General features: G+C 33.8%; 3 protein-coding genes and 2 non-coding genes across 8 annotated transcripts; 2 read left to right on the forward strand and 3 right to left on the reverse strand.

Moving 5' to 3' along the window:
• The first annotated feature begins 660 nt into the window (after positions 1–660).
• Positions 661–3,062, forward strand: LOC107926517 (pre-rRNA-processing protein ESF2). Of its 2 annotated transcripts, none has more exons than XM_016857393.2 (8): positions 661–815; positions 998–1,262; positions 1,371–1,440; positions 1,539–1,606; positions 2,007–2,096; positions 2,210–2,340; positions 2,525–2,671; positions 2,762–3,062. In XM_016857393.2, exons 2-8 carry the CDS (start codon positions 1,007–1,009, stop codon positions 2,777–2,779), a joined length of 780 nt encoding a protein of 259 aa, XP_016712882.1. In that variant the 5' UTR covers positions 661–815; positions 998–1,006; the 3' UTR covers positions 2,780–3,062. The 2 variants fall into 2 exon arrangements, with proteins under 2 accessions (XP_016712882.1, XP_016712883.1); XM_016857394.2 differs by having other exon boundaries at positions 679–815; positions 1,002–1,262.
• Positions 3,063–3,130: 68 nt separating this feature from the next.
• LOC107926519 (ras-related protein RABB1b) lies at positions 3,131–5,753 on the reverse strand. 2 transcript variants are annotated; one of them, XM_041098056.1, is made up of 6 exons: positions 5,547–5,753; positions 5,292–5,431; positions 4,409–4,491; positions 4,029–4,233; positions 3,611–3,679; positions 3,131–3,405 (listed from the first exon to the last, which is right to left on the reverse strand). In XM_041098056.1, exons 1-6 carry the CDS (start codon positions 5,581–5,583, stop codon positions 3,316–3,318), a joined length of 624 nt encoding a protein of 207 aa, XP_040953990.1. In that variant the 5' UTR covers positions 5,584–5,753; the 3' UTR covers positions 3,131–3,315. The 2 variants fall into 2 exon arrangements, with proteins under 2 accessions (XP_040953990.1, XP_016712884.1); XM_016857395.2 differs by having other exon boundaries at positions 5,538–5,748.
• A 477-nt stretch (positions 5,754–6,230) lies between these two features.
• Positions 6,231–9,831, reverse strand: LOC107926516 (proteasome subunit beta type-7-A). 2 transcript variants are annotated; one of them, XM_016857391.2, is made up of 9 exons: positions 9,686–9,831; positions 9,386–9,580; positions 8,381–8,522; positions 8,133–8,229; positions 7,975–8,044; positions 7,772–7,876; positions 7,452–7,550; positions 7,273–7,360; positions 6,231–6,493 (listed from the first exon to the last, which is right to left on the reverse strand). In XM_016857391.2, exons 2-9 carry the CDS (start codon positions 9,527–9,529, stop codon positions 6,417–6,419), a joined length of 822 nt encoding a protein of 273 aa, XP_016712880.1. In that variant the 5' UTR covers positions 9,530–9,580; positions 9,686–9,831; the 3' UTR covers positions 6,231–6,416. The 2 variants fall into 2 exon arrangements, with proteins under 2 accessions (XP_016712880.1, XP_016712881.1); XM_016857392.2 differs by having other exon boundaries at positions 9,671–9,778.
• A 461-nt stretch (positions 9,832–10,292) lies between these two features.
• On the reverse strand, positions 10,293–10,364 carry TRNAT-UGU (transfer RNA threonine (anticodon UGU)). The gene has a single exon. It is a non-coding gene; the product is annotated as a tRNA-Thr (tRNA).
• A 946-nt stretch (positions 10,365–11,310) lies between these two features.
• On the forward strand, positions 11,311–11,382 carry TRNAT-UGU (transfer RNA threonine (anticodon UGU)). Its single transcript has one exon. It is a non-coding gene; the product is annotated as a tRNA-Thr (tRNA).
• The last annotated feature ends 888 nt before the right edge of the window (positions 11,383–12,270 follow it).

Below are 12,270 nucleotides of genomic sequence, written 5' to 3' on the forward strand. Positions count from 1 at the left end.
TTTTATTATTAATTTTGCTACTGTTTTAGTTGCAACTATCTTAATATAAAGAATTTTTAATGTATTTTCAAATTGTTGTTGTTTTAACATTTGTTTTAATATTTTTAAGTGTATTTGATATTATATATATATTAAATTTGTTGTATATAATAAAATAATCTAAAATTTTTTTAATATGGGCTGAGTCGGGCCAGACTTGAGTTTGACTTCTATAATTTATGTTAGGATAAGACAAAAATTTAAACTCATTTTTCAGGCAGGGTTTAGACCTAAAAAGGGCTTAAAATTTTGTTGAGACCCAACCTAGACTAGTCCACAATCAGCTCTACCTAGGACCTTGTAATAATATATATTAACAATTGCTAATAATAGTAATATCATATAGGCAAAGAAAAAAAAACACTATTTTTAGAATTTTTATTAAATTCACAATATTTGTATAAAAAATTATAAATATTTTTATTCAATTAAAAATGGTATGTGTGATAAATTAATTAGTTCATAACTTAAATTTAAATAAAATAATTTTACTATTTAATTTAAATTCGAAATAAAACGAGCCGGCCTAACTAAAAAATCTTTAAAAACCCGGTCCAATTCGAATCGAACCCATTGGGCTAGACAGGCTAACCACCCAGATTATATACAAATTTTTTTTTACTTCCTTTTTTTTTTTTTTCTAAATTTTCCTTCAAAAATTCTCGACCCACTCTCATATCTTCACACATTCCCCGCCGCCAAACAAGCTTCTCACCGCTCTCCTCCAGTGCCTCACCGGAGCCCTCTTTCTCCGGCGGACCAAGATATTAAATAAGGTAATTTTTTAAACCCTAAACTTGATTAATCAAATTTTGAGTTATCTGCTGTTGAGTTCTTTAGCGCTGGCTGACGGCGCGAAATAGCGGCCGAGACACCGCTACTGTACTTCTATTTGGAACCCTTTGAAGGGTATTTGAAATCTGACTATGGGATTTTTTGCTGAAACTGAAAAAAAAAGGAAGCTTCAATGACTGAAGAAGAAAACCGAGAGTTTGATGTTGATGTTGATGATAATGATGATGATGGATTTGAAGATGAAAATAATATACCCAACAGCCAGAATAAGAAGAGGAAAAAGAAGAAATTGTTGAATGAAGGTGGTGATGCTGATAATCGTGGGGTTTGTTATTTAAGCAGAGTTCCACCACATATGGATCATGTTAAACTACGCCAATTGCTTTCTCAGTATGGTGAAATTCTTAGGATTTATCTCACTCCTTCCGGTGAGTTAATATCAGTGAAATTCACACCTCAAAAATGGCTTCTTTTTGTTCTTCTTTAGTTATTATATTTGAAAAAGGATTGGGTTTTTATTAGTTTGATTAATGCAGGCCATCAACCCCAAGTAAAAGGTAAACGCCCTAGACCTTCTAAGGTTCAAGAACAAGAATTTTCTGAAGGGTATGTCATTGTATAGCTTAGCTAACCATAGTTTATTGTGAATTTTTAAGGTTTTTTATGGTTTAACAATGAGTTCATTGGGTTTTTTTTTTCTCTAGGTGGGTTGAATTTGCTAGAAAAGGGATTGCAAAGAGGGTTGCTAATATGTTAAACGGTGAACAAATTGGTATGGAAAAAAATTGTTATATTTTGTTTCTTTTTTATAATCTCTATCTATGTCCGTCAGACTCTTCGTTTTGCTTGAAATACCCGTGTTCTACACCCATGTCTAACTCTTTCATATATGGAATGGGGATATGACCCTCCAAGAATCCTTCAAATATATTGATAAACTTTAAAAAGAAAATTTAAATATGCTTGTGTCAGATATATACACATATCAGAAAATTTAAATTTGCTCTTTGATCTAATATACAAGGACTAATTTGCCAATTTTTTGAGTAAAGGGAGCAAAATGCATTCTGATTCCTAATACAGGGGCTTCTGTGATTCTTTTACCTCATGTATTAGCATTTTGTGATGATATTGTGTGTCCTTACATTTTTGGTCTTTTTCACTGTGATTAGGTGGGAGGAAGAGGTCATCGTTCTATTATGATATTTGGAATATCAAATACTTGAGTAAATTCAAATGGGATGATCTTACTGAAGAAATTGGTAACTCATTGGTTTATATTTCTCTGTTTTGCAATGATTTTGGTGCTATATATAATTATACATGTGTAATGTTTATATTGATTGTGTCTGAGTTGATTTCTTTTCTCATATAGCTTACAAGAGTGCAATTAGGGAGCAGAAGTTGGCTTTAGAAATCTCCGCTGCCAAGAGGGAGCGTGATTTCTATCTTTCGAAAGTTGACCAATCTCGTAAGCTAAGTTCAATTGAAGAGCGAATGAAGAAGGTAAACAACTACTTTTTGGATATAACTCATTGCTTGTGATCGATGTAAATCCAAATCTACTTGATGCTTCATAGTTTCTTGGCTGAATTTCATGTGCTTAGTTTACTCTTGTAATTGCCTCGAACAAAACCGAATACATTATTTTGCATGCATGTTTGATTCCTTTGTGTTGGGCTTTCTGCAGAAGCAAAAGGTGCAAGAGGAGTCTGGAATGAACTCCGAGCTGCCGGTTAGCCATAAGAAGGTGATCCGCCAATTTCCACAGAAAAAACCAGTTGCAGTCGATACATCTCAAGGCAAACCGACACTCTCTAAAGATGTTCTTGCAGGGGTGAGTATTGCTTGATAAGCAAGTAACCAACAATTTTATTTGTTTTCTCTTGTATTGATCCCTGAAGCTTTCTTCCAATGGCTTTTGCAGATATTTTCTCAGGTTTAGTAATCAAGGTCTAAAAGCGCTAGGTTGGCACGACAAGTCATATTATGTAGGTATTTCTCTATTTATTATTCAATTACTTTATGTTTCTCATCAGGGGGTTTTGGAAATAGAGTGAGCCTCTGATACCCGATTATTCTCGAACGAATATTTGCTCTTAGCTTAGGTCCATCGAACTTTTGTAGTCGTTCAAGTTTTAATCCGGATTTACACCAATGTAGAACAACTCTATCCTTGTATTTTCGATATGATTAATGTCTCAATAAAGAAACAAGTCTTGGTTGAATTCTTTCTATTTCATGTATCAATTAGTTACCCTCGGGATAACAATCATTAATATGCAAATAGCTCGAATTAAAAATTAGGCAAATATGAATATTTCGATTCGAGTTCGGTACAAAGAAAAAAAGAAGACGGTTTTGTACATTCAGTGTGCTTGCTATAGTTCAAGAACACCATTAAGAATATATGAATCAAAGCAATGTGATGTGGTAATGAATTTAAGGATCAAATACAGGCACATAAATTCTTTTAGCCTGCTAACCGCAACAGCCGCCTGTCTGACCAACGGTTCCACTTGTACCCAATGTACCTTGTCCACGTCCGTAGCCGATCTTGATGCCGCATGACTGCATTTAGTTCATCAGTCATTTCAGTAAGATACACGAGAAGCTGACACTGTTTACGGAGCAAGGCCTACTTGGACTTAGGTGAGAGTATTGGACGTGGGAATAATGTGTCCGGCACGGTGTTTAAATTTTTCTACGATTTTGAGGGTCTTTTAAAAGAAGATAACATAAAAAACAAAAAATCAGAACAACATTGATCATTTACCTCATTGGATGTATCAAAGATTCCTTCCTGAATGTTCTGAAGGATCTTTGCAGCAGTCATTATGAATGCCTACAAGGCAATACGATATTACCATTTGATCATTCATCAAAAGTAACAAAAACAATGGTAAAAGTAGCATGTGACTTTTATACATTAGCATGAGGTACATGCGACTTTTACGTGCCTTTGTCTACTTATTATGCCAATCACCCTAATTTTTAACAGTACAAATGGAGAAAATTTTAACAAAAAAGACTGATTTACTCTTCGATTTAATGTACAGGGACTAATTTGCTTATTTTGTTAATAAACGAGGCAAAATGCAATCTGACTCTTAGTACAAAGCCTCCATGGTACTTTTACTAATGTAAAAACAATATGATACTATATTTGGAGATCCTTGGAGGATAACACTTACCTCTTCAGCATTTTGAGATGTCCTTGCAGAAGTTTCCAAGAATGACAGTCCATAATCCTTTGCAAACTGTTCACCCTCTTCTTTGCTAACAGCCCTCCGTTGAGAAAGATCACATTTGTTTCCGATGACCGTGACCGCCATGTTCGGATTCGCATGCTGTCGAGCATCCTCCAACCAACTAGCTAGATGATTAAATGTCTCTCTCCTGATCAAGTTTACAACTTGCAGTTCAGTACAAGACCCTTCAAATGTACAAGAACTGTTGAAAAATCTCGAAGCAAAAGCTACAACAGGCAAGACGCAAGCTGTTGGAGCGTTCATTTCCTCTAATCTATATCAAGCGGTTATAACATAGAAGCCAAAGATAACTGATATCTCACCTGGTTATATCATAGACAAGAAGAGCTCCTGCTGCTCCTCTGTAGTAAGATCTGGTGATGGATCTGAAGGATTCTTGTCCAGCCTGGTATATATATATATAGAGAGAGAGAGAGATAAGCAAAAGAAAAGCTCCTTTCTAAAAAGATCATCAAATTATTGAATAACGGAAGGAAAAATGATCAACAAAAACATTGAGATTGAGATAAAAGAAGCCATTAAGTTCATTAGAAAGCTACATTTTACTGATTCACCATTGCTTGAGTAGGAAGTAACTAACAAATGAATAACTATGATCTCCTTTTCATCAAAAGGAACTCCTAAGACACAACTGAACAAAATACCTAATGCATTGATGTATTGCTAAAAATATAATTTCATAAAAGGCATTACAAGGACTAATGCAGTTTCTATACACTCACAAATTCCCAACACATAAACCCTAAATCCCTTGTTTTGATTCTTTATTTAAAGTACCCATGTCGGACACTTATGTTTAACACCTCAGGATGACCATCATGGTAAAATTATAAAAAAAGGAAGTTGAACGTGTTAAATATATACCAATATCCTACACACTCTGATAAACATAATCCATAAGCCAGCCAACACTATGTCAATCATTTCACATAAAACAAAATTAAACTCCTATGGAATTCTGTCACCATCTTCTTTGTACCCTGAACTGAAATCATCCAAGCCTAACAGCCATAAACTCCATTAATTTTAAGCAACCATTTCTCTAAACAGCCAAAGAAAACATAAAAAATTATACAAGAAAAGATTTTAAAAGAACCCAAATCTTTCCTAAGTTATTCATACCCTTTTCACCAAAAAATACAAAAATGAATAAAAAAAATATGACTTAAGAGAGAAGGTAATTACAGTATCCCAAATTTGAAGTTTGATGGGTCTGCCATCAACGGTGACCATCCGAGCACCGAATTCAACACCGATGGTTAGATCATGAACCGGTTGGAATCTTTTATCTGTAAACTGCAAGAGCAAACATGATTTTCCCACGCCTGCACCAACACACCAATTGAAAAAGAAAATTAAAAAAGAAAAGAAAAGAAAACCCAAATGGGGAAATTTAAGCAGACGCAGAGAGAGAGAGAGAGAGAGAATAACCAGTATCACCGATGATAATGTACTTGAAAAGATAGTCGTAAGACATGGTTGAATAAGATGACGTTTCTCAAGCTTTCTTCTTCTTCCTTCTATCTGTAAATAATACTTCCAGACGACGAAAAAGAAGGAGATTAAAGAAGATGATGATTTGTTTTCATTTTAATACTCTCTTCTCTTTTAATTAACAATCAATTAAAGTTTTAATTACTACAATACTAATACTAATAAAAAATATATATTATAGTTTACTACAAATCACTGTAAAATAATTAAAAGGATTAAAAGTAATAATGATTATATTTTTTTAGAAAATAGCATTTTGTGAGATAATGATCATTTTAAAAATTAGCGGTAGTTTTCTTTGATGAGGGTGAAAAGTTTTATCATTCGTTGTAAAAGCTGTGTAGATGCGATTATAGTTGTAAAGTTAATTGTTTATTAGATTTAAATGATTATTTTTTTATTAATTTTAAAATATAACTTAATTTATATGAGAGTAATTTCATAACAGTGAATTTAACCATCAAATCAACCCTCGGTTAAATATTTTAATAATCTCGCAACTTAAATAATATCTTTCAAATAATTTAATTAGTTTTTTTATATTTTTATTTTTATTTTTAGTCAGCTAACCTAAAATAAAAAAGTAAATCACAATCCGGAATTTTATGTATTGAAATATTAGGCATAGAATGAAGGTTTTTGAGGGTAAATTACCATTACTGCAATGTTAAAACAAACTCAAATGGTTTGATTACCAACAAAATCTTAGGTCAAACAGATGAGCAATTGCACAACACTGATCAGAAAATAGTTCTTTGATAGAGCATAAATGAAAGCTAGAGAGTTGATATACTAATCATCAGTTACATAAGTGCTTCATTCTTCCATGGCGTCGCCTCCTTCGATGATCTCCACTTTCTCCTTAAGCGGTATGATTTTTGTCAAGAGGACCTCTGCAACCCATAGAAATTAAAATCAAACAACATATCATACTCAACTTGGAACATGCTACATGAAACTCTGTAGACTTCACTTGATTAAAATCAAACAACATTCAGATTAAGTCAACCAAACTCAACCCAATCTAATTTGATTATGAAAAGCCAAAAACCCGAAAATAACTCAAAACTCAAAATAACTTAAAACCCGAAATGAGCTAAACAACTAATCCAAAATGACCTAAACCTGAGACGACCTAATCTGAAAAAACCAACTAGCAGAACTAAATAATCCGAGCAGAAAATGACCTAAACCGAAATAACCTACACTTGAAAGGATCTGGACCCTAAATAACCCGTAAATTTTAATATCCAAATTGCCCTGACCCGTCCAAATGATAGGTTTACCTTCGCGTCTTAGTTTTTCTTGAAGCACCTAAGTCCAACACCATTTTGGACACAGTTACAAGGATAAAACCTTTTAAAAGCCCTCCAAATATATAGAAAAGTTTCAAATAATTGGATATACTCTGTCAGATGCATACGCATATCCAACACACGAGTCTGAATAACGTAGATTAAATCACTTATTAAGGTCATTTGAGTGGACTTGCTTGACATTCAAATCCTTTACTATCAACAAAACATACTAGTAACCACAGTTTTATTATGCTACATCAAAACCTCTGATAATAGAAATACGGCATCTTCTTGTTTTTTTTCAAAAAATAGAAGCAGAATGAGATTGTTCTTCATAGTTGAAATGGATTGAAATTGTAAAGCACACAACTAACCTGTCTTCTTGGGAAAAGAATAGCCTTTGGAGCTGGTGTAAGTTCGAGGATTAGGTTGTAGATGGTTCCTCAAGTATTCTTTGCCACCCTGAGACATGATTCATTAAAATGAGAAGCTTGAGATCAAAATGAACCTAGGATGTCCCTTAACAAAAAGAGGTTGGTTCATAACAACAAACCTTAGTTATTACACAAATATCAACATTGCTTCCACTTCCGAGGTCATTGAAGATACCAGAGCATATAGCCTCAGTGACAAGTTCTATTCCTTCATTTCTCTGAAAGAGAAAAATCAGTGACCATAGTATCAATGGATCAAAATAGGTGTAGTTGCTGCAAATTGAATATTGCTGTTTTATTTTTCATTTGTAGCTATAAAGGCATGAAATATTTTTATTAAAATGGAAAACATAAGAGAACCCAATAATCATAGAACATGTTAGGGTAGTCTAACTCTTTAATCTTCAAGAGACCAAAAGAAGGGAATAGGTGAACTTACAGTAAGGCCTTCCCTGTATTTTGATTCAAATACTGCCATTGCTGCCAGGGAACCAGAACCCATTGTAGCAAATGGCAATGTGTCAGTTGACCCATGGGGATATATCTGCAGAATTTTAGCATTGCAGAAATAAGAATTTAAACTAATAGAGAAAGCAGAAAGCTATTGTCATTTTGAAGCCTAGATGGTTAGAGAAAACTCACAGTATGCAAATGAGGCCCAGAGACATCTACACCACCAAGTACCAAAGCAGCAGAAACATAGCCTTGGTAGCTGGACAAATTGGTAAGCAGTTAGAATCACATGACCATGCAGAGTTATGTTGTCACTCAAAAAATATCAAAACACAGAAAAAGATTACTTGAAAAGGTGTCTCTTGAGAAGGGTCAATGCTGTCACAACCCTGGACTCTCTACCAGTATGATAGCGGTGTAACTGGAGCTGTGAACTGACCATGTCTGAGCATAAGCATAAGAGTATAACAATGGCTTAGTAACAGTAAAATGAGAATGTGAAAATAACAGTTTATAACCGAGGTGTTCAAGCATTCAAGTTGAAGAAACTTCTGATGTTTGTATAGCTATATTAAAGGCCAATTTCAAAAAGTACCAGTTACTGCCTCTGTGTCAGCAGCAGTTCCAGCTCCACAACAGTAAATGTTTGGGGCCATGTAATGAATTTTCTCACAATTCTTATCGCAAACTATAGGTCCTTCAGTTGCTCTAGTGTCTGCTCCAAGAATTACACCATCCTATACAAAAATTCAAGTAAAATCAATGGCATTGCATAACTAGCATCACAACAAGTGTCAACATAATAACCTAGATATACAAAACAAATAAGGGGAAGTAAGTTCCAAATATCTGCACATCAATTTATGACATGTTTGAAGATAAAAAGAAAAGATAAAGCAATTGGCAAGTTCACAATAACATGGAGTCAACTATTGGTTTTTTAAGTTCCGCGCCAGATATTAATCAACAATCACCATCTCAGTTTCAGTCTTATAAACTATATATATCAACATTATAAACCACAAAGAACCATGATCGCCATTGAACTTAAACTGACCAAGAAGCCAATCACGTCAGTTAACTTTCCAGCTAAATTTCACATAATTATTCTCCTTATTTCAGCTTTTCAAGGGGCTCATCATTAATTGCAGTGATAAAAATCTCGAGCCTGAATTCACGATAGCACAGACATATCTCATGAAACGGCCACTTTAACAAAAATCCTAAAGCCTACAACTATAACCAAAATGTTTCCAGATTCACCTTCACATAACCCACTCGGAAGAATCAACCAGCAGGCAATGGCTAACAACACTAAAAATCAAGCTTCACTATGTCATATAGCAAACTTGAGTAGTACAATTCATCTCTTCTTCGACTCCTTAATCTAAAAATCAACAGAAACTGCAATAAGATATTGAAACTTCCCACTATCAACCAATCAAAACCCCCAAAAAGTATCCATATAATACACTGAATATAGCTAAAAGAGTGGAACCTAAATATATACTAAAATCAGCTAAAAAGAACAGATTTTTCATGGTAAAACAAGCAACAAGTCCAACACCCAGAAATTAACTTTTCCCCTCAAATTCAGTACCTGGAAGATCAAGCCAACAATAGTGGTACCCGTTTTACGAAATGACGGCGGATTAACACCTTTCTTTGAAAGCATCTCGTTTCTTTTACAAAGATCGAAGCTAAACCCACCCTTCGGAGGCGTTTCAATCACCGATTTCGACATGTTTGGTTTTTTTTTTCTTCTTTTTCCCCTTAAATTGAATGATTCTTCGACCTAAAAAAAACGGAACAAATTCAAATCTGAATAAAATTTAAAGCAGAAAAAAATAAGGAGAGATTAAAACTTTGATTAGCAAAGACTAACTGCCGCAGAGCTCACCGGAAAGCTGAGAGAGAATGCAAACGGAGATCAGGGACTGGAAGTTGAGTGAAGGATAAAAAGGGAAGGAAACCTATTTGACAAGAAACAAGTTTTTCAATTGATTGCAAATAAGGGTCTCTTTTATAACTTATTTTCAATCAGGTGCTCTTTTCTTCCGGCTTGTTATTTTATTTTGGTTAAAAAGTTACCAATAGTCCCTGTACTTTTGAAAATTATGCATTTAGTCTTTGTACTTGTATATTCAGGAATTTAGTCCCCTACTTTTTAGATTTCAAAATTCAAGTCTAGTCTAACTATTAACAATGCTAATTGTTTTAGGTTAAATTTGTTGCTGTGACATTTTGGTAGCATGTAGTTAAGAAAATATTGTAATTAAATTGAATTTAACAAAAAAAATAATATTAACAATTGAATCTGAATTCTAAAATCTAAAAAATAGAGAGCTGAATTTATTAAAAATACAAATATAAGGATTAAATTCTTAAATTTCAAAAGTACAAGAATTAGGCATATTTTAACCTTTATTTTTCTTTCAATGACTTTTATAAACTCTGAAGTTATAAAAGAAATTTATAGATATGGCTTGATAAACTTGAAAAACTATTGCCCCCATGCAGGATCGAACTACAGACCTTCAGTTTACAAGACTGACGCTCTACCACTGAGCTATAGGGGCTTTTGTTGTCACTGTACAGAAACTATTTTAATATTTTATACAGCATAAAAAGGTTTACAACTCATAAAAACGTTATAATATCTTATATTCCTTCATAAAAATGTCCTCTATTTAACCATTTTGAAATATATGACCCTTATACAACTAAATTTTAATTTTTTTTTCATTATTTGATCATTTTGAAAGATTTAACCGTTATATGAATAACTCATAAAAATGTTTAGCTCTAATTTGAACTTGTAGCATATATATGTATTAAGGTATTATTTTCATTATTATCACATGATATTACTTTCATATACTAGAGAATTGTATATCTTGAACTTGTATATTTTAAGGGTTCAAAGATCATATTTTCATATGCATGTTTGAGTAAAAATCAAACACAGATGTTAGACACAAGTATTTCAAAAAACTAGTAATGTTATTTTTAAAAAATTTTGATTTGGATGATAATTAAATATGGTACTTTTGGGACGCAAAGATACAACAGATAAAGAAGCTTGATTAGCTATGGTAAAGAAAGTGGATGGGAAGTGCTTAGCAAAGGGTGTAGCATAGTGGTGAACGTCCATTCTAACAAAGTTTTGGCTGCTTTGAGTGATTATGATGAATGTGGATGAAACCATGACAAAGCTTCCTCAACCTTATTGCCCATTTATACACTACTCATTACATGGGACTTGAATATCTAAAATTCTCTTATACCTTAGCCTCACAAGGTTTGTGTTTGACATGTAATGATAATGACCATTATTTGATCTGATTTGGTAACTTATTATTATAGTTAAAATAAAATAAAAGTATTATGTTTGGGTTTGACATGTAATGTAGGGGGAAAATCAAAATCTTTTCCAAGATTAATTATTAAAAATCATCATAATATATGCAGCGAACCAATTAATATATAAGTTATATAAGATATTTCTTTGCACCTATAACAAAAGCCCCTATAGCTCAGTGGTAGAGCGTCAGTCTTGTAAACTGAAGGTCTGTAGTTCGATCCTGCATGGGGGCAACATTTTTAAGAAGTGCCTTCTGTCATTGTTTTTTCCGAATCTTCTCTGTTTATCGTCTTATAATTCAATTGCTACTTTTCCTGCTCACTTTTCGACTTGAATACAGATACAAATTTTTGTTTTCTTGTTGGTTTTTATATTACTTTATTTCTTAGAATCGAACATGGATTTCGCCACACGTAGAGGAGACACTAGTTGTTCCACCGTTTAAATGATGGAGGAGGAGAATAATCCTCCTCGAATGTGCAAGAATAGGGTGACTGGGCCCTTGATTCCTTGCCCCACCGGAAAAAAGGAGTACGAAGCCCTTCTTCATTGTAGGGGTTGCAAATTCCCCACTTCGTACAACTTTTTCCATGCCCTGAACCGGAGCCATTGAGTGCCCTCTGTGAGTATGACCTTGATCGTCCTGGGTTTCTTATACCCCTCCATGCTTGGGAGGGTGGGTTCACACTTCCCCTCCATCCAAGGTGCTCAATTCCTACGGTATTGCTCTAGGCCAGACTGGGGCCTCATAGTGGATCCTGTCTGGATTCATCATTCTTCGCGGGCTTTGCCAAAGGTCAGGAGTGTGACACCCCACACTCGACCTAGTCACTAAATTTAAATGTGTGACATCACTTCACATTGCCGAAGTAACTTAGATCTATTCAATTCTCAAAGTTTGAAACTATACACAAATAGCCACTAATCAAATATCAATTAATCTTGTTATACTCAAATAGGAGCTTAATGGAGTTAATTATGGAATTAAGAATCAAAACAAAACTTAATCTTCAAATTTAAACAGTGTGTCTTGAGATAGAATAATTCTTGTCTCAAAATCTAAATAGGGAAAACTATGTTTAGGGTTCTATATTGCTTTCTCTCGAGGCAATAAGATCCTT

Source organism: Gossypium hirsutum, chromosome D07, assembly GCF_007990345.1.
Source record: "Gossypium hirsutum isolate 1008001.06 chromosome D07, Gossypium_hirsutum_v2.1, whole genome shotgun sequence".
Classification (NCBI taxonomy): domain Eukaryota; kingdom Viridiplantae; phylum Streptophyta; class Magnoliopsida; order Malvales; family Malvaceae; genus Gossypium; species Gossypium hirsutum.